The 20187-nt window shown below is 41.5% G+C and overlaps 1 protein-coding gene across 1 annotated transcript in view; it reads right to left on the bottom strand.

The window, feature by feature from the left end:
• Positions 1-20187, bottom strand: part of STK32C (serine/threonine kinase 32C) — a 695653-nt gene that overhangs the window by 23267 nt on the left and 652199 nt on the right. Inside the window, exons 6-8 of the mRNA XM_029609989.1 lie at positions 15550-15639; positions 2909-3012; positions 2595-2711 (exon numbers count right to left, since the gene is read on the bottom strand). Coding sequence (XP_029465849.1) covers positions 2595-2711; positions 2909-3012; positions 15550-15639 — 311 coding nt within the window. The remainder of the gene's footprint in view (positions 1-2594; positions 2712-2908; positions 3013-15549; positions 15640-20187) is intronic.

Here is a 20187-nt window from a genome sequence, read left to right as displayed (position 1 = left end):
AATATCAGATGATTTTTTAAATCATCAAAAAATGATTCACATCCCTAATGAATATATCATACTGTAGCTTGCATTCATAAAGGTCAATGGCAGTATCCTATCACACGTTTCTTACTGAAGACTCCTACTAGATAGGTCTGCCTTGAATGCTTTCATGGCTCTCATATCCTTTCAGCCTGGGACACAATTTTATGGACGTTGGGACTCTTTGGGTCCTGTTTAAGGCTGGATCAACTGATTCTGTACATGAAGAAAAGTCGTTTCCAGAGATCATCCCTCAGAGGAATCTGGACTTGTATGTGAGGGATAACAAGACAGCCAAATGCCATCGGAAAGTATTCCAGGCATCTAGAGGCTACCATATATAGGCTTACTTGGACAAATCAGTAACCACAAGCATCCCAGGAACTCTTAATTTGACATCCAGAATGGGTGGGAAAGGGTAATCCTGGAAATTTTAGACAGGCCCTCACAGAAGAAGGTCCCCTTGAGCTTGCCCAGGAGCACATACAGGTGATAGAAGGGACATCAGCCTCTCACTTAGAGGCCCACGCCCCAACTTTATCTTTCCTTATAAGAAGAAAGGGACGAGTCCACACTAGGCATGGAAAATGGAGGATTTCTAAAAACCCTGTGTTCAGAACTGGTCTTAACGACATTGGACTTCAATAGAACTTTCATTTTCCAGACAGATGCCTCAGAGATGGATTTAGGAGCAGTCTTAGCTCAAGAAAAGGAGGGCCAGGAGCATCTGATTGCCTTTATCAACAGAAAGCTATTGTCCAGGAACAAACACTATTCCACATTCAAGAAGGAAGCAGTGGCAGTAAAGTGGGCCTTAGAAGTAGTTCAATATTATTTGTTGGGATGCAATTTCACTCTAGTGACTGACCACCAACCTCTGGCCTAGATTGCCAAAAACAAGGAAACAAAATTATCAAGTAAGGTGGGTGGTTCTTAGCTCTCCAAATCTTCTCTTTCCAGGTCCAGCACAGGGCAGGAAAGGAAAATAGGAAATCAACTTTCTTTCACTGGACAGTATTCCTGACAGAGGCAGGAACTCAACCCAAGCCTCATACTGCAAGCATGAAACCTGTGTTCACTTGGAACTAAAGGACAAGTTTATTAAATTGGCACAGACATAACATAATGTCAACTATTTGAAATATTTTACCTCAAAGATCAACAAACCAGGCTTTATATAAAAAGCCTGCAAATCCCTTATCCTAGATCTTTTCCTTTATGAGTTAAGGTGACATCTTAATAAAAGCATACCCTAGACAGCTCTGGGAATTTGAGATCCTGATGTCAACGATGTTTTATTATAACTTTGCATAATTTTAAAACATAACTGATTTGAAACAAAGGCCCTTTTCTCCCTTTATCTCCTTGTATTGAAATGAAGGGAGAAAAGTTAACAGCACAAAAGCACTTCATAAAATGAAGCAATCCATGTTTTAACTCTTACTATGGCTTAAAAATATCCTTGTCTTTCCTATTCAAATGTTTTACATTTCATGTGAACCAGTAGATGGCATATGTGAGCTTGTGAAACATGTCTTGTTGCAATAAACAGCTTTTCACTAAAATTAAGTTATGCAAGTTGTCTACCCCAAACTAATATATGTTGTGTTCTCTTATTTTTATTCTTTATAGAGAGACACATTTCTTAGCTTCGTGCGGTAACTGCATTTAGATTAGCATTCATTTGCAAATTAACACCAATTCAAAGTAGAAGAGCATTCTTGGATTCTAAGTTTACATTAAAATATCAAAGATAAACAGGTCGCACGAGTGTGTAACACACTTGTACTCTACAGGATACATCAGTTTTAGATAAAAATGTTATCACAACAGGACCACTAAGATTTACATTTCATGCCTCAGTCATTCCGCAGTGAGAACTTTCTATTCTCCACTTTTAACCTACTGTATTTCATAGCACTTTTAGCTCCAGTGAATCAAATTAAGAGTTCTGTGACCTCTACAAGAATTGTAATATATCACTTAAAGGAAAAATTAACATTTCTTGAACATAAATGGAGACCGGAGCAGCTCTTTGAAAACACGAGCAGCTTTTATATTCTGGGAGAAAGGGAAAGCTGTTAATGGATATGTCTGCTGTGGATTATGTTTCATATTCTGGAGAGACTTTCCTTCCACCCCACACACAGTCTGTAAAATGTTTTTTCCTCCCATGACTCTAATTTCAAGCACATGCTACTGTATCAGAGGGAGGTTATTGCTTATTATAGATTTAAACTTCAAGTCAGATGCAATATCAAAACAATTGAATTGGGCTGATCATTTACCAACGATGCAAATTACTGCTCCTGCTTCAGTGCTACATAGTATTCTTGCTATGTAGGAACTGGTAATTGAAAGACAGACAAATAAGGGAATGATGTGAATAATTTAAAAGACAGGGTCCTCTATTGTGCAACATTTGGAGAGTGAAGAAATCAGTATGAGAAAAAATGCTACAAATATAATCTCTCCAAATAATTGTCCATTTCCAGATGGTCAGAACTGGGGGGCATTTGATGTATAGCTATAAGAAAATGTCCACAATTTCATAGAAAATGTATATTTACCTTCCGCAACAAAGCAATCATATCTTTTGACCAGATTGATGAGTACTGGACAGTCACTGTACTGAATAACTGAACGAGAGATTCTACAGGATTACTTGAATGGATGTCGTATGGCCTCTAAAGAAATAAAAATAGCATGTAAATAAACAAGCATGCCAAGCTTCTGCTGAAGAACAATTTTTAATAATTTAAAAAGGTGCAGCCTTGAATACTGGCACTATTACTCACAAGTTTCAAACTTGTAGTAATTACATTTTTTTTCTCTGAAAATTTGCAACACAGTTTAAGAATATGAAAGACAGTAATAACATTACCCATCCACGAAGTAATTCAAATGACATTATTCCCAAAGACCACCAATCAACTTCAAAGGAGTATCCTGTACCCCCATTGACAAAGGAATGGAAAATTTCTGGAGCTTTAAAGAGAAAGAAAACACAAAACAGAAAATATATTTATTTTTGATCTGGCTTATCTTTGATCATATCTGAGCTTCCAGCTCAGTTGGAACCTGCCCTCACTTCACTCACTTACAGGGGTGGAGATGCCATGGACCTTTATTTGTAGCTGCCAATGATTTTTCACTGATTAGACACCAATTTCCTGCCAATAGTTTTTCCCTGATTAGACACAGATGCACCTATTGTTTTATGGTTTGGATTCAGTCCTCCCGGATACAGGGAAAACTATATCTACAGCATCCATGGTCCTCTCCAGCCTCATAAGCTGAAGTCAGGTCTGTGAATTGAACCCTGGTCTCTCAAATGCCAATGCATAGCACAGTCACTGGCCAAGCCCAGAAAAACTGTGCTTTAAAATATTTTATATTTGTAACTGTATGTAGCCTTAGCTAATTTCCAAGAATCTATAAAAACTGTGATAAGGTCATGATATAAATAAATATAGACCTAATCCAATTCACAATTTCAGGTTATAAACTGCAGCCATTGTGCTAAACTGTGCTAATTTTACTGTATGCATTAAATGAGCTTTACAAATTAGCTCAAAATAGCATTAGGTACAATGCAGCCATACCTCAACTAACATTGTTATGTTATTTCTAGCATAGCAGTACATGCAAAAGATGTAAATACCATGGTATTAAGCTCAATACTCATTACTATGGTATTTATGACTATTTGGTAAATTCACCATGGACATAAGACCCAGGTAAATTTACCTCCTAATAAGGAAGTTTAGATAACTGATTATAGCCATCTATTAATAGAACTCTGGAGACCGAAGTAGTCCCATGGGATTGGAGAAAGGCAATTATCATCTCTCATCATAAAAGTGGTAATAGCAAGGAGGTTGGAAACTACACACTGGTTAGTCTTATTTCAGTGGTGGGAAAATGAATGGAGGCTCTACTGAAGAAATGGATAGTGAAATATCTTGAATCCAGCAAGATGCAGGCACCAAGGCAACACGGTTTTACTAGAAGGAAATTGCTTCTAACAAATCTGGCCAATGGATTTGATTGAGTAAATACAATTAAATCAAGGGCATGCACTCGGTGTGGTTTACTTGGATTTCAGCAAGGTTTTCTATATTGTCCCAAGTAGAAGGTTCATAAACAAACTGAACAATCAGAGGTGGGTCCCAAGGTTATGAACTGGATTTGAAATTGATTGAGAGATAATTAAAGGATGGTTATAAATAGAATTTACTCTGAGGAAAAGAAAGAGATTAGAGAAGTGCCTTGGGGATTCATCCTAGGGTCACTTTTGTTCAATAACTTTGTGAGATATTTTGCAGATGATACTAAGATCTACAAAAGAGTGGACAAGAGAGGGAGCAATTTTAGATCTAATTCTCAGTGGAGCACAGGATTTGGTGAGAGAGGTAATGGTGGTGAGGCCACTTGGCAATAGTGATCATAATATGATCAAATTTGAATTAATGACTGGAAGGGGGACAGTAAGCAAATCCATGGCTCTCGTGCTAAACTTTCAAAAGGGAAACTTTGATAAAATGAGAAAAATAGTTAGAAAAAAAACTGAAAGGAGCAGCTACAAAGGTAAAAAGTGTGCAAGAGGCATGGTCATTGTTAAAAAATACCATCCTAGAAGCATAGTCCAGATGTATTCCACACATTAAGAAAAGTGGAAGAATGCGGTCAGGGAAGTGTAGTATGCGGTCAGGAGGACACCCACACACATCAACTTGCTCAATATGTGTGTATTTTATTTTAGATTCTCATTTTAACACCAAAGATAAGATTTAACAATTAATTCAGTTTATAGCTGATAAAGATAGAAACGGACATGTTTTATCACACCCAACAATTAGTATTTATTATGAAACTATGTTACTGCACCCTGATGGCACCTGTTTAAGTTGATATAATTTAAAAACATTTAGCAACATTAATCTATGTGCCTTATTGTGAACCGTTGTGATAGCACCTGCTTAACGACGGTATAGAAAAGACTTTAAATAAATAAATAAATAAATACGGCAAAATGATCACCAGCATGGTGAAAAGGGGAGGTAAAAGAAGCTATTTTAGCCAAAAGATCTTCATTCAGAAAATGGAAGAAGGATCCAACAGAAGAAAATGGGATAAAGCATAAGTGTTGGCAAGTTAAATATAAGACAGTGATAAGACAGGCTAAGAGAGAATTTGAAAAAAAGTTGGCCGTAGAGGCAAAAACTCACAGTAAAAACATTTTAAAATATATCCGAAGCAGAAAACCTGTGAGGGAGTCAGTTGGACCGTTAGATGATCGAGGGGTTAAAGGGGCAATTAGAGAAGATAAGGCCATCACAGAAAGATTAAATGATTTTTTTGCTTCGGTATTTACTGAAGAGGATGTTGGGCAGATACCTGTACCAGAGAAGGTTTTCATGGGTAATAATTCAGATGGACTGAACCAAATCACGGTGAACCTAGAAGATGTGGTAGGCCTGATGACAAACTGAAGAGTAGTAAATCACCTGGACCAGATGGTATAAACCTGAGGGATCTGAAGGAACTAGAAAATGAAATTTCAGACCTATTTGTAAAAATTTGTAACCTATCATTAAAATCATCCATTGTACCTGAAGACTGGATGGTGGCTAATGTAACCCCAATATTTAAAAAGGGCTCCAGGGGCAATCCGGGAAACTACAGACCAGCTAGCATGACTTCAGTGCCAGGAAAAATAGTGGAAAGTCTTCTAAATATTAAAAAATCACAGAACATATAGAAAGACATGATTTAATGGAACAAAGTCAACATGGCTTTACCCAAGGCAAGTCTTGCCTCACAAATCTGCTTCACTTTTTTGAAGGAGTTACTAAAAATGTAAAGGTGAACTGGTAGATGTAGTATATTTGGATTTTCAAAAGGCGTTTGACAAAGTTCCTCATGAGAGGCTTCTAGGGAAAGTAAAATGTCATGGGATGGGTGGCGATGTCCTTTTGTGGATTATAAACTGGCTAAAAGACAGGAAACAGAGAGTAGGATTAAATGGACAATTTCTCAGTGGAAGGGAGTGGGCAGTGGAGTGCCTCAGGGATCTGTATTGGGACCCGTACTTTTCAATATATTTGTAAATGATCTGGAAAGAAATATGACAAGTGAAGTAATCAAATTTGCAGAGGATTCAAAATTGTTCACAGTAGTTAAATCACAAGCAGATTGTGATAAATTGCAGGAAGACTTTGTGAGACTGGAAAATTGGGCATCCATATGGCAGATAAAATTTAATATGGATGAGTGCAAGGTGATGCATATATGGAAAAATAATCCATGCTATAGCTATACAATGTTAGGTTCCATATTAGGAGCTACTACCCAAGAAAGAGATCTAGGTGTCATAGTGGATAACACATTGAAATCATAGGTTCAGTGTGCTGCGTGTTGTGTTTGTGGCATTGTATGGACCCTTAATCGCAGTGGAGATGACTCCTCCCATGGGGAGGGGCCCCGTGGGGAACCACAGTGATAGGCTAAACGCAGAGAGCGGACACTTGTAGGTGGAAAGCTTTATTGTACTGCTGTAGATAGATGGTATGAGGCAGGAAGGAAAGGCACTGAAGTCCGGCAAGGTGCCAATACGTTCTGACAGTCTCAGATGTAGAAGTCTCACCCAGATATTCAAGGTAGATAGGAACCTGCGGTGTGGGTTAAGCCGAGCATGGTGGGTGGAGTTGAGAACCGGATCATAGAGGTACTCACTGGAGTGTAGTGCAAGCATCTTCCTGGCAATGAAGATGGTGGGACCAAAGGTCCATGGTGTAGGATACACTGGACTGGTAGGCCCTCGCGGAGCGAGTACCTGTTAGTACAGGAGATCCTGAAATAAAGAGAGACACACCCCTGAGGAGCGGTTGTCAAGTTAGTAGAGACCCCGAAGGGTAGTTGGAAGCGAGAGGCCCCCAAGGAGCGGGTGCCTAGAGCTTCATCAGGAGCGAGATTCCCCGGAGGATAACGAGACATCTAAGTGAGCAGCTTAGAGCAGTCAGAGTAGCTAAACCGAAGTCCTTGCTAACTTGAAGTAGGTAGTGTAGCAGACGCTTAAATACCTGGAGGTATTGTCATGCGGTGGGGATGCCCATGAGAAGGAGCATGGCGGACTGGGACGCCCATGCTGAGTTTGGAGATGCTGAGGGTTTCAGCACTCGGCACTGGAGGCAGCCATCTTGCCCAAGGAGGAGGAAAAGGGTAGAAAAGAGGTAAGGCAGAGCGGTCACAGCTGTCTGCGACTGACGGATGCAACACTGTGGCAGTCAAAAAAGCAAACAGAATGTTGGGAATTATTAGAAAGGGAATGGTGAATAAAACGAAAAATGTCATAATGCCTCTGTATCGCTCCATGGTGAGACCTTGAATACTGTCTACAATTCTGGTCGCTGCAACTCAAAAAAGATATAGTTGCGATGGAGAAGGTACAGAGAAGGGTGACCAAAATGATAAAAGGAATGGAACAGCTCCCCTATGAGGAAAGACTAAAGAGGTTAGGACTTTTCAGCTTGGAGAAGAGATGGCTGAGGGGGGATATGATAGAGGTTTTTAAAACCATGAGAGGTCTAGAATGGGTTAATATGAAACAGTTATTTACTCTTTCGGATAGTAGAAAGACTAAGGGGCACTCCATGAAGTTAGCATGTAGCACATTTAAAACTAATCGGAGAAAGTTCTTTTTCACTCAATGCTCAATTAAACTCTGGAATTTGTTGACAGAGGATGTGGTTAGTGCAATTAGTGTAGCAGTGTTTAAAAAAGGATTGGATAAGTTCTTGGAGGAGAAGTCCATTACCTGCTATTAATTAAGTTGACTTAGAAAATAGCCACTGCTATTACTAGCAACAGTAGCATGGTAAAATATACCATAAAAAAAAAGAGGGAGTTTTTAACAGACACTTAACAGGTGAGTAGTGCATCATAGTAGGTGATCAGGCCAGCTCTAGTCAGTCTGCTTTGAAAGAGAGAGGAGAGACTACAGTCCAACTTACTTGGCAAAGCTAAGAATTCTTTCAATTAAGCCTTTTTACAAAGTTTTAATTTTGCTATTCTGTCTGCTTCCCTCCCACCCTACCCCTCTACCCACCCACCCCTAGGTTTGTTGTTCTAATATAGTCTACCTAAATACAGTTGGCAACAGGATAAATTGGTAATTTAGTTGTTCCTTAGGTGTTATCCATCAGATAAATTTATCAAAATGAGGACTATCCAATGTAACCATTGTGGAGCATTTATTGTCAGGGAAGTCATCTGGAAACTTAGGGTTTGCCCTAAATGCTCAGAACTGTCTTCCTTGAAAAAAGAGCTGGCTAAAGATAATGCTGAATTGGAAGCAATAAAGAAAGTTTCACCCACTTTATATAATTCAGGAGTTAATCCCACATTACCACATAAAAACCAAAAGTCAAAACCAAAGGGGTTTACAGTGGGCTCAGGCAGGATAAGACCTGTGACCCACAGACACCCATTCTTCAAAGCTGTGCAGCCCACAAGATTACCCTCTCACTCACATAGAGCATTAAGGAACTCAAAATACAGAATTATAGTGGGCTCTGGTAGAATCAGACCTGTGATGCAGAGACACACACTGTATCAAGTGCAACAAGTACAAAATGCCTTCTCTGTATTAAATACTGAAGAAGTTCTTGAGGAAAAGATTGAAATGTTATCTGAAAAGAGAGAAAAAACCCAATGCACACAGAAATTCCAGATCAGAAACCAAAGGAATAAGCTCACTGTGATGGATGACTCTGCCATCAGAGGCACTAATCCTTTTCCTTACACAAAGGCAAAGGGAAAAGTGGATAACAAAACTCAACTAAAGTGGTCACAAAAGGAGTCCAGAAACAGCAGTAACCTGAATGAAGAAAGCTGGAAAGCTATGAGCACAAATGCTCGTAGTTTGGGCAATAAAATCCCAGATCTGCAAGCCCTAATGGTGGAGGCGGACTTGGACGTTGTTGCTGTCACGTAAACGTGGTTTACGGAATCTCATGACTGGGATACGGCAATACCGGGCTATAACTTGTTAAGGAAAGACAGAGAGGACAGGAAAAGGGGAGGAGTGGCTCTTTATGTCAGAAACAATATCCGAGCATCGGAGCTGCAAGGAAGATGGGGCAATGAAGAAGCACTATGGGCCAACCTAAAAAAAGATGGGACATCCATTTTTATTGGAGTGGTTTACAGGCCTCCAAACCAAAAGGAAGAGCTGGACAGAGATCTGGTTGAAGACATCCACAGGATAGGAAAGAAGGGAGAAGTGGTGATCGTTGGAGACTTTAATATGCCAGATGTAGACTGGAGAATCCCATCTGCAGAATCTAATAATAGTAGAGAAATAGTGGATGCCCTGCAAGTAGCTTTGTTCAAACAAATGGTTATGGAACCCACAAGAGAAGGAGCAATACTTGACTTAGTGCTCACTAATGGAGATAACATCTCTGATGTCCAGGTGGGCGCCCACCTCAGCACCAGTGATCACCAAACGGTATGGTTTAATATCACAAAAAAGATACGGAAAAGAAGCACAAAAACCCGAGTTCTGCAGTTCAAAAACACAAACTTTGATGAAATGGGGAAGTACCTGGAGGAAGAACTAAAAGGCTGGGAGAATGTGAGAGAAGTGGATCAACAGTGGACCAATCTAAAAGGAGCAATTGCCAAGTCAACTAATCTATATGTTAGAAAAGTAAAGAAAAGCAAAAGAAAAATAAAACCTATCTGGTTCTCAAAGGAGGTGGCTGACAAAATAAAGGCTAAAAGAACAGCGATCAACAAATACAAAAGATCCCAAAGAGAGGAGCACAAAGAAGAATATCTGGTAGAACTGAGGGAGACGAAGAAATTAATCAAGAGAGCAAAAATTCAAGCAGAAGAGAGGATTGCCAAGGAAGTAAAGAGAGGTGACAAAACATTTTTCAGATACATCAGTGAAAAGAGAAAAGTTCAAAGTAGTATAGTGAAATTGAAAGGTGGAACGGATCAATGTGTGGAGAGAGACGAAGAAATGGCAGAAATATTAAACAAATACTTCTGTTCTGTGTTCACGAAGGAGGACCCTGGAGAAGGACCGTCCCTAGTTAACAAGATACTGGAGGGGAGTGGAGTAGATGTAACTCCATTTACAGTAGAAAATGTATGGGAAGAGCTGGGGAAACTGAAAGTAGCCAAAGCCATGGGACCTGATGAGGTTCATCCCAGGATACTGAGGGAGCTCAGAGATGTGCTGGTGGGTCCACTGTGTGACCTGTTCAATAGATCCCTAGAAACGGGAATGGTGCCGAGTGATTGGAGAAGAGCTGTGGTGGTTCCGCTTCACAAGAGTGGGAACAGAGAGGAGGCTGGTAACTACAGACCGGTTAGCCTCACTTCGGTGGTGGGAAAAGTAATGGAGTCACTGTTGAAAGAGAGAATAGTGAACTATCTACAGTCGGGAGAATTGCTGGACCAGAGGCAGCATGGATTCACCAGGGGAAGATCCTGTCAGACAAATCTGATTGACTTTTTTGACTGGGTAACCAAGGAATTGGATCGAGGAAGAGCGCTCGATATCATCTACTTGGATTTCAGCAAAGCTTTTGATACGGTCCCGCACAGGAGACTGGTGAATAAAATGAGAAGCTTAGGAGTGAGTGCCAAGGTGGTGACCTGGATTGCAAACTGGTTGACAGACAGAAGACAATGTGTGATGGTAAATGGAGCTCTCTCTGAAGAGAGGGAGGTTTTAAGTGGTGTACCGCAAGGATCGGTGTTGGGACCGGTCCTGTTCAATATATTTGTGAGCGACATTGCGGATGGGATAGAAGGTAAGATTTGTCTTTTTGCAGATGACACTAAGATCTGCAACAGAGTGGACACGCCGGAAGGAGTGGAGAGAATGAGACGGGATTTAAGGAAGCTGGAAGAGTGGTCAAAGATATGGCAGCTGAGATTCAATGCCAAGAAGTGCAGAGTCATGCATATGGGGAGTGGAAATCCGAATGAACTATATTCGATGGGGGGAGAAGGGCTGATGTGCACGGAGCAGGAGAGAGACCTTGGGGTGATAGTGTCTAATGATATGAAGTCTGCGAAACAATGCGACAAGGCGCTAGCAAAAGCCAGAAGAATGCTGGGCTGCATAGAGAGAGGAATATCGAGTAAGAAAAGGGAAGTGATTATCCCCTTGTACAGGTCCTTGGTGAGGCCTCACCTGGAGTACTGTGTTCAGTTCTGGAGACCGTATCTACAAAGAGACAAGGACAAGATGGAAGCGGTACAGAGAAGGGCGACCAGGAAGGTGGAGGATCTTCATCGGATGACATACGAGGAGAGATTGAACAATCTAAATATGTACTCCCTGGAGGAAAGGAGGAGCAGGGGTGATATGATTCAGACTTTCAGATACTTGAAAAACTTTAATGATCCAAAGACAACGACAAACCTTTTCTGTCGGAAAAAAATCAGCAGAACCAGATGTCACGAGCTGAGGCTCCAGGGAGGAAGACTAAGAACCAATGTCAGGAAGTATTTCTTCACGGAAAGGGTGGTGGATGCCTGGAATGCCCTTCCGGAGGAAGTGAAGTCTAAAACTGTGAACGACTTCAAAGGGGCATGGGATAAACACTGTGGATCCATCAAGTCTAGAGGGCGTGAATAAAGAGGAGGCATTCAAACACTGCATGGAGCGGCAGTAGCCACAGAGGCATTCAAACACTGCACGGAGCAGCAGTAGCCACAGAGGCATTCACGGAGCGGGATGCCAGTGGCCAGTAGTTGGTGTTCCACCTTCACGGAGCGGAAGGATGGAGGGCTGCTATCTCAAAAAATAAAAAAATAAAAACAGGGGTGGGTAAGAGTATGGGGTAAGGGTGTGGCCTGCTTGTTACAGCGGTTGCTACCCCTAATTGATTAGGGCTAGAGGGTACTGGAAGCCAATAGTAACAGGTGGGAGAGAAAAAAAGGGGAAAAAAATGGATAAAGTGCGTAGCTTGCTGGGCAGACTAGATGGGCCGTTTGGTCTTCTTCTGCCGTCATTTCTATGTTTCTATGTTTCTATGTATAGACTTGGTTTTTGGGTACTTGCCAGGTTCTTATGGCCTGGATTGACCACTGTTGGAAACAGGATGCTGGGCTTGATGGACCCTTGGTTTGACCCAGTATGGCATGTTCTTATGTTCTTAATATTGAGGGAGTAGACATAATGAGAAGTGATCTAAAAAGGTTAGAGGAGTGATCAAGTGATTGACAATTATGTGTCTAACATTTGGGGTGCAGAAATGGGATGGGGGTAAGTAGGGTGAAAAACTGATGCACCAATCAAAAGAGAGACCTTGCAGTGATAGTGTCTGCACTGTTTGATGATTTAGAGGTATAAAAGAGTGCAACAATGTGGTGGCCAGAGCCAGAAGGATGCTAGGGTGCTCAGGGAGAAGCAAAACCAGCATAAAAAGAGAGAAAAGTCTGCCTCTGTATAAGTCATTAGTGAGATCTCATCTAGAATATTTTGTCTAGTTCTAGAAGCCATGCCTTGTAAGGAATTTAAATAGGTAAAAATTAGGTAACATAAGCAAGCTTTTTTCTCTGAGTAATTCTCTAACAAAAGAGGTCTAGGTATAGGGCTCTAGAGGGGGTAAATTCAGTAAGAACATAAGAACATGCTATACTGGGTCAGACCAATGGTCTATCAAGCCCAGCATCCTGTTTCCAACAGTGGGCAATCCAGGCCATAAGAACCTGGCAAGTAGTGTCATCAAAAAATATTTCATTACTGAAGGGGTGGTGAATGCATGGAATTGACTCTCAGAATTGGTGAAAACAAATAAAGTAACAGAATTCAAAAAACATAGAATAACTAAGGATTCCTGAGGTGAAGAAGTGAGGGGAAAGCCAGAGTGACTAGGATTTGGAACTGCACCAGGAATGAAACTGGGTAAACTGGATAGACCAGATGGTCTTGTTCTACTATCATAGTCTAAAACAGTAGTAGGAACATGGTTGGGAGGTTGCAGTATTGCAAACATACTGCCCTTCAATCTCTCAAGAACAGATGCAAGCAGAGAGGCGATAAGGACATAACAAAGAGTGAGAAACGAAGTACAGTCTAGTTAATTTATTATTTAACTACTTTCCTTATAATAAATCAAATTCTAGTGCTACTGCAGACCATTGGGTAACCAGGTTGGTTTCAGCAGACTACTACTCCCTAAGAAAGTGTTGGTACTGGCAGTTGCTGGTGGCTAGGTATTGTTCAGCGAGACCACACGGAGACCTAGAAAATTGGCTGTAGATTATTATGGAGCATGGTGGTAGGAGTTCTGGTGTTGGATTGGGGATGGCATCTTGTATGCTCATTCATCTAGGATAGTAGATACTAAGATCCGAACAGAGTGGACATGCCTGAAGGAGTAGAGAGAATGAAAATTGATTTAAGAAAGCTTGAAGAGTGGTCGAAGATTTGGCAGCTGGGATTCAATGCCAAGAAGTGCGGAGTCATGCATCTGGGTTGCAGTAATACAAAATAATTGTATGTGATGGGGGTGAAAGACTGATGCTCATAGACCAAGAGAGGGATCTTGGGGTGATAGTGTCTGGGGATTGGAAGATGGCGAAGCAATATGATAAGGCGATAGCTAAAGCCAGAACAATACTGGGCTGCACAGAGAGAGGAATAATCCATAAGAAAGAGGTGATGATATCTTGTACAGGTCCTTAGTGAGCCCTCACCTGGAGTACTGTGTTCAGTTCTAGAGCTCGTATCTCAAAAAGGATAGAGACAGGATGGAGGTGATCCAGAGAAGGGCAACGAAAATGCTGTGAGGTTTGCATTGGAAGACCTATGAGGAGAGGCTGAAGGATCTAAATGTATACCCTGGAAGACAGGAGGTGCAGGGTAGATATGATACAGATCATCAGATATCTAAAAGGTTTCAATGATGTATTCACTTCAAAACTTTTCCATTGGAAAAAACAATAGAACTAGGGGTCACAAAATGAAACTCCAGGGGGGATGACTCAGAACCAACATAAGGAAATATTTCTTCATGGAGAGGGTCGTGGAGGTCTGGAATGCCCTTCTGGAGGAGGTGATGAAGAAGAGAACAATCAAAGAATTCAAAGGGCTTTGAGATAAACATTGTGGATCTCTAAAGGCTAGAGGACAGAAAAGATAAGAGTGCGGGGGGGGGGGGAGGGGGGGGTAACTTGCTGGTATGGCAATTACTACCCTTAGCAGAAGGCATGGAGATTAGTACCCATAACCAATATGCTTTGATGCTGTTAATGCAACTGCAACATTGCTCCCTGCTTAGATGGCAGGGGGAAAAGAGGAACTGAATTCAGACAACAACCAAAAGCCATGACTTCCTTGGTCTGAGATACTGATATGCAGATATAAGGGAAAAAAGAACAGGTCTGCTTCTACAGCCAACTACCCTTAATAGAAGGCATGGATTACTACCCTTAACTAATAAGTCTTGATGCTTCTGATGCAACTGCAACATTGCTCTCTGCTTTGAAGGACCTGGGTTGGGGGTGAACGAAAAGAGAAATTTGGATTCAGAGACAACCAACACAAGTCATGACTTTTTTAGAGTCTGGAGTATTGATGCGCAGACATTAGGGGAAAAAACACAGGACAGCATTTATGGCCAAGTCCAAAAGCAAAGCATGTCAAGCAGCACTGACTATTACACGGGGGTAACCTGCATGGCACAGCAACTACCACCATGGGAAGCTTGCTGGGCAGACTGGTCCTTTTCTGTCGTTATTTCTATGTTTCTATATTCAGTGGTCAGGCATGCTGCTGAATATACCCGATTACTCTAAAGTTAGCCAGATAAGTCTATCCGGCTAATTTTAGGACATGTCTATGGGATGACCCGACTTGGCTGGATAAGTCATCTCCTCCCAGTTACATCCCCAGAACACCCCTAAATTGTCTGGCCAAATTTTAGTTAGTTCTGATATCCAACTAGAATTTAGCCAGATAAGTGCCCAAATATTCATTTATGCATACATCTTCTGAGTTATCGAGCTAGGTGCTTTTGAATGTGGATCCCTATGTGGCTAATTAGCTTGTGCAAAAGAAAGCAATTTTACTTAGTATAATAGCAACATATAGACATACATCAATAGGATCATTTTCAGTGGGATCTAGCCTTGATTGCCCGTTTGAAAATTGCCTTCCCTCAATGTGGTCAAAAGTTTTAACAGTACAGGAAGGCAGAGGAGTTAGGCTGGGCAAAGGGCAAAAAGTATCTATGGAGAATTAATTTGGAACTCGGGTACTTTCCAGCAAGGCCTTTGCACCTGTGAAAAATCAGGTGCAAAATCCACCTGCCCATATGTTCAAAGGGAAACTCCATGAGGTGTTTCCTTTTAAAACTGAGTTTGCAGGTTCATGCCTCTCTAGTCAATTTCAAAATTGCCCCCTATATTTCTGCTGCTATATATTCCTAGAAAGAACCTCAGCCAGATAGTGAACATAACAGAAGTACTGAAAATAGGTTTGTTTCTCACCCATATATGGTTTAGTTCCAGCTAAAGCGGTCGCTCTTTCACCATCTTTAATGATTGTTGCAACATTGAAGTCTGTTAAGTGAGCATGGCCTGAAAAAGAAGATGGTCCTTAAAATTTCAGAATAAACTTTGTGAACCTAGAAATATAATCACTAAAAAAAAAATTACCTGGAATACGTTAAACTGGGTGACACCTTAGGATAGGAGAACTTATTTTGCCAAAGTTAGAGCACCCTAGAGCTTTGTAGATTGGAGTTTTAGCAATACAAACAAAATACTTTTGGGTTCATGTGCTGCTGGATTTTGTTTTAACTTGTAGATAATGCTGGGGAAAGCATGAATACATTAAACCAACAGAAGAATGTTCCCATTTGCTCACTCACCCTTTCACAATGTTCTTTGTACACATTCCAAAACATAACTAGTCATTCAGCACCCAGATATTTGCATTAACAGGACTGGAAATGCAAATTTTAGATATTAGCATTGGATTTATTTATTTAGACATTTTATATACCATCGTTCCATAAATAAATCATAAGTGACATCCATAATTATAACATAATTAACAAACAAAAATGGTGACAGAGGTAGTATGCAAAGGCAAGCATTTATCTCGCAAATCTATCCAATCCAATTTTCTAGTGCATATTTAACATTGATCTAGAACAACTGGCATAAAGTTTGGATTGTAGTATTACTAGTCAAGAATTTGCAATGTTGTAACTTTTGATCGTGACTGAACCATGTCCTACTCCTCTGTCAATCCCTTTTGAAAATCTGCATACAGTTACATTTTCCAACCAAAATAAAATCAATATTAATTAATTATTTTTATATCTTTTTTTTAGGGATCTTTTATTGCAACTGAACAAGAATAATGCCCTATAGCAGCAAAACCTAACCAATCCAAACAGGGCTGAACAATGATAAATACCAAGTTTGGTTTCTTGTAAACAGGGCTCTCCATGAATTAGCCATGGCATATGGGTGAAGACTTTACTAAAAGGCATGAATATTGTGTGGTATTTAAACCAGATCCAACATCTGCCAGTCAATATGACAAGTTTTGTTTTTTTTTTGACAACTGCCACTCTTAATCTATTAGCCATGATAATTGATGTCATTTGACAGCGCAAAATGGATCCATCTCTTTGAGCTTAGTAAAAGTTTACTGAGCATGCACAGTGGGTCTCACATATCTGCTGCCTCATGAGCCTTTCAGCAATTTCAGAGCTTAGCAAGCTTTAGCCAGGTAGTTGATTTTACAGGGAGATGGGCAGGAATTAAGCATTAGGGATGTGAATCGTTTTAGGACGATTAAAATTATCGTCCGATAATTTTAATATCGTCTTAAACCGTTATGGAACACAATACAATACAGATTCTAACGATTTATCGTTATAAATCGTTAGAATCGTGAGCCGGCACACTAAAACCCCCTAAAACCCACCCCCGACCCTTTAAATTAAATCCCCCACCCTCCCGAACCCCCCCCCAAATAACTTAAATAACCTGCGGGTCCAGTGGCGGTCCGGAACGGGCTCCTGCTCCTGAATCTTGTCGTCTTCAGCCGGCGCCATTTTCCAAAATGGCGCCGAAAAATGGCGGCGGCCATAGACGAAAAAGATTGGACGGCAGGAGGTCCTTCCGGACCCCCGCTGGACTTTTGGCAAGTCTCGTGGGGGTCAGGAGGCCCCCCACAAGCTGGCCAAAAGTTCCTGGAGGTCCAGCGGGGGTCAGGGAGCGATTTCCCGCCGCGAATCGTTTTCGTACGGAAAATGGCGCCGGCAGGAGATCGACTGCAGGAGGTCGTTGAGCGAGGGTTCCGGCGCCTCGCTGAACGACCTCCTGCAGTCGATCTCCTGCCGGCGCCATTTTCCGTACGAAAACGATTCGCGGCGGGAAATCGCTCCCTGACCCCCGCTGGACCTCCAGGAACTTTTGGCCAGCTTGTGGGGGGCCTCCTGACCCCCATGAGACTTGCCAAAAGTCCAGCGGGGGTCCGGAAGGACCTCCTGCCGTCCAATCTTTTTCGTCTATGGCCGCCGCCATTTTTCGGCGCCATTTTGGAAAATGGCGCCGGCTGAAGACGACAAGATTCAGGAGCAGGAGCCCGTTCCGGACCGCTGCCGTTCCGGACCGCTGCTGGACCCGCAGGTTATTTAAGTTATTTGGGGGGGTTCGGGAGGGTGGGGGATTTAATTTAAAGGGTCGGGGGTGGGTTTTAGGGGGTTTTAATGTGCCGGTTTTTCAATTTTTCGATTTTTTCGATTTTTTAACGATTTTTAACGATTTTTCACGATATTTTACCCCCCCAAACGGCAACAATACGATTCCCTCCCCCTCCCAGCCGAAATCGATCGTTAAGACGATCGAGGACACGATTCACATCCCTATTAAGCATGGCTAATCAGAAAATTCAGGGACTGCAGGAGTTGTATGTTTTTATCTAGGGAGTCCAAAAGCCCCGAATGGTAGGAATCCATCACTACTACTACTACTACTACTACTAGTTAACATTTCTATAGTGCTATACAAAATATGCAGTGCTGTATAAACATACAAAAAGACAGTTCCTGCTCAATAGAGTTTACAATCTAATAAGACAAACATACAGGACAAAAGACTTGGGGTATAAAGCAAGACAATGTTTAAAAAGAAAAGAAAGTTCGTTAACAAGGCTAAAAGCAGAAAATCAGGCATAATATTTAAAGGCAGTTTCAAAAAGGTAAGGGAAGATGAAGACCCCCATCTGGTATTGCTATGCTGCTTTTACTACTAGGCACTTGATGAATACCCTTGGGGCTGCAGATAGGCTGCAAGAAAGGAAATTGTACTGATGATGAGTCCCTTCCACCATGAACCTGAAGAATCTCCAGTACGAATGATGTATCAGGATAAGGGTATAGGCATCCTTGAGATCCAGGGTGCATATCCAATCACCTGGTTGAATGAACAGAAGGATTGTGTAAAGGGAGTTTCTGTATCAGAAGTTTGTTCATTTTTTGGAAATCTAGAATAGGTTTTAGTTCCTCAGTTTTCTTGGGAATGAGTAAGAAAGAGGAGTAAAATCCCTGACGTTATTCATGGGGAGGGACTAGTTCTATTGAGCTCTATTGAAGAAGAGATTCTATCTCCAGATGAAGATGGACCAATTGAGACGGGTCTCAACTGAAGACTGAAAATTTTTGGGTTGAGGGTATGTGAGAGAATTACAAGCAATAATCATACCCCCCAATTTGTAGGACTCAGTGATCCTTCTGAGAAAAAGGATTGGACCCCTCTCCCCACAAAGGAAGGGGCAGGGAGTCAGGTTTGAGACATGAAAAACTGGGTCTAGGTTTCACCTGCAGTTACTAAGGTGTTTTAAATTGATGCCCTCTGATGGGAAGTTGTTGATACTGTAAAGGAAGGGTGGACTGAGTATGCTGGTAATATAAGAAGTGGTGTCTCTGGAAGAATGCATGTCTATAAGAGAAGTATTAGCACCTGGAAACCAGAAGGTGGTTGTTTCTGACATCAACAGAAACTAAATAGCAGATGGTGTTCCTTAATCTGTGCTACAGTCTCCTTGACTTTGTCCATTAATAAACTGTGCCCTAAACAAGGGACATCCACAATTCTATTTAAGGACATCTTCCCTCAAACCACTGGAATGTAACCAAAACAGCCTATGGGCTACAATGGCAGCCACTAAAATCCTCACCACAGTGTCTAAAGCTTCATAGACCAAGTGGACCAAATGCCATTCATTCTCCTCAACATTCTCAACTGCCTTACACTCTGTGGCATGCTCAGAATCTATGAACTCCATGAGGGGCTTCATCTTCTTAAAACAGTCATGTAAATACTGTACTGTATACAACTGGAGGACTTCTATATGGGAATTCAGCATGGAACTTTGAAAATCCTTATTCCGAAAGGAGTCAAGTAATTTTGTATCTTTTCATGGTGGGGTGTTAGAAATCTCCCTAGTTGTTTTGGATCTCTTGAAAGTTGATTCCATCACTATCAAATGGTGAAGGAACTGTACTATGCCAAACTCATGGGCTGCTTGCACCCTATATTTTTCGTCCAATTTCCTGGCCACTGGCATACATGTGGTGGAATTCTGCCATATCCTGGTTTGATGATCCTGGTGCATTCTATGAACAGGGAACACTACAGAGTCTGCTGGGGGTCCTAGGAGCTGCAGGAGGTCAAAAACATCTATTATGGTATCTGTATCCTTCCTGAGATGCCTTTGCCAACTTGTCCAGGAACTTGGAATAATAGCAAGTGGTGAAGACTGCTGCAGGAATTCCAGCAAGGGATCAGATGGAATTCCTGTTGAACCTTCTTCCAATCAGGTAAAGGGAAACATTGATCCATAACCTCAATGATAAGAGGTCAACTAAAGCAGAGATCTCTGTCATTTCAGAGGGGAGTTGCCCCGGAGGAATACTGACCTAGCCAAAACTTACTCATCATTGTATATCTCAGGGTGAGACTCCCCAATTGGAGGTGAAGGTTAGCCAATTGTTGAGGGCTAACACCTATGGTCAGCAAGTCCTCTAAAGGACTATGGCATGGTGAACAGCTGGTGGGAACCCCTGTTTGAGGGAATATCTCACCCATTTTGAATAGGAGAGGCTC

Source organism: Rhinatrema bivittatum, chromosome 7 (genome assembly GCF_901001135.1).
Source record: "Rhinatrema bivittatum chromosome 7, aRhiBiv1.1, whole genome shotgun sequence".
Taxonomy (NCBI): domain Eukaryota; kingdom Metazoa; phylum Chordata; class Amphibia; order Gymnophiona; family Rhinatrematidae; genus Rhinatrema; species Rhinatrema bivittatum.
Note: the sequence above shows the minus strand (reverse complement) of the source record. Positions and strands in the feature narration are given on the sequence as shown.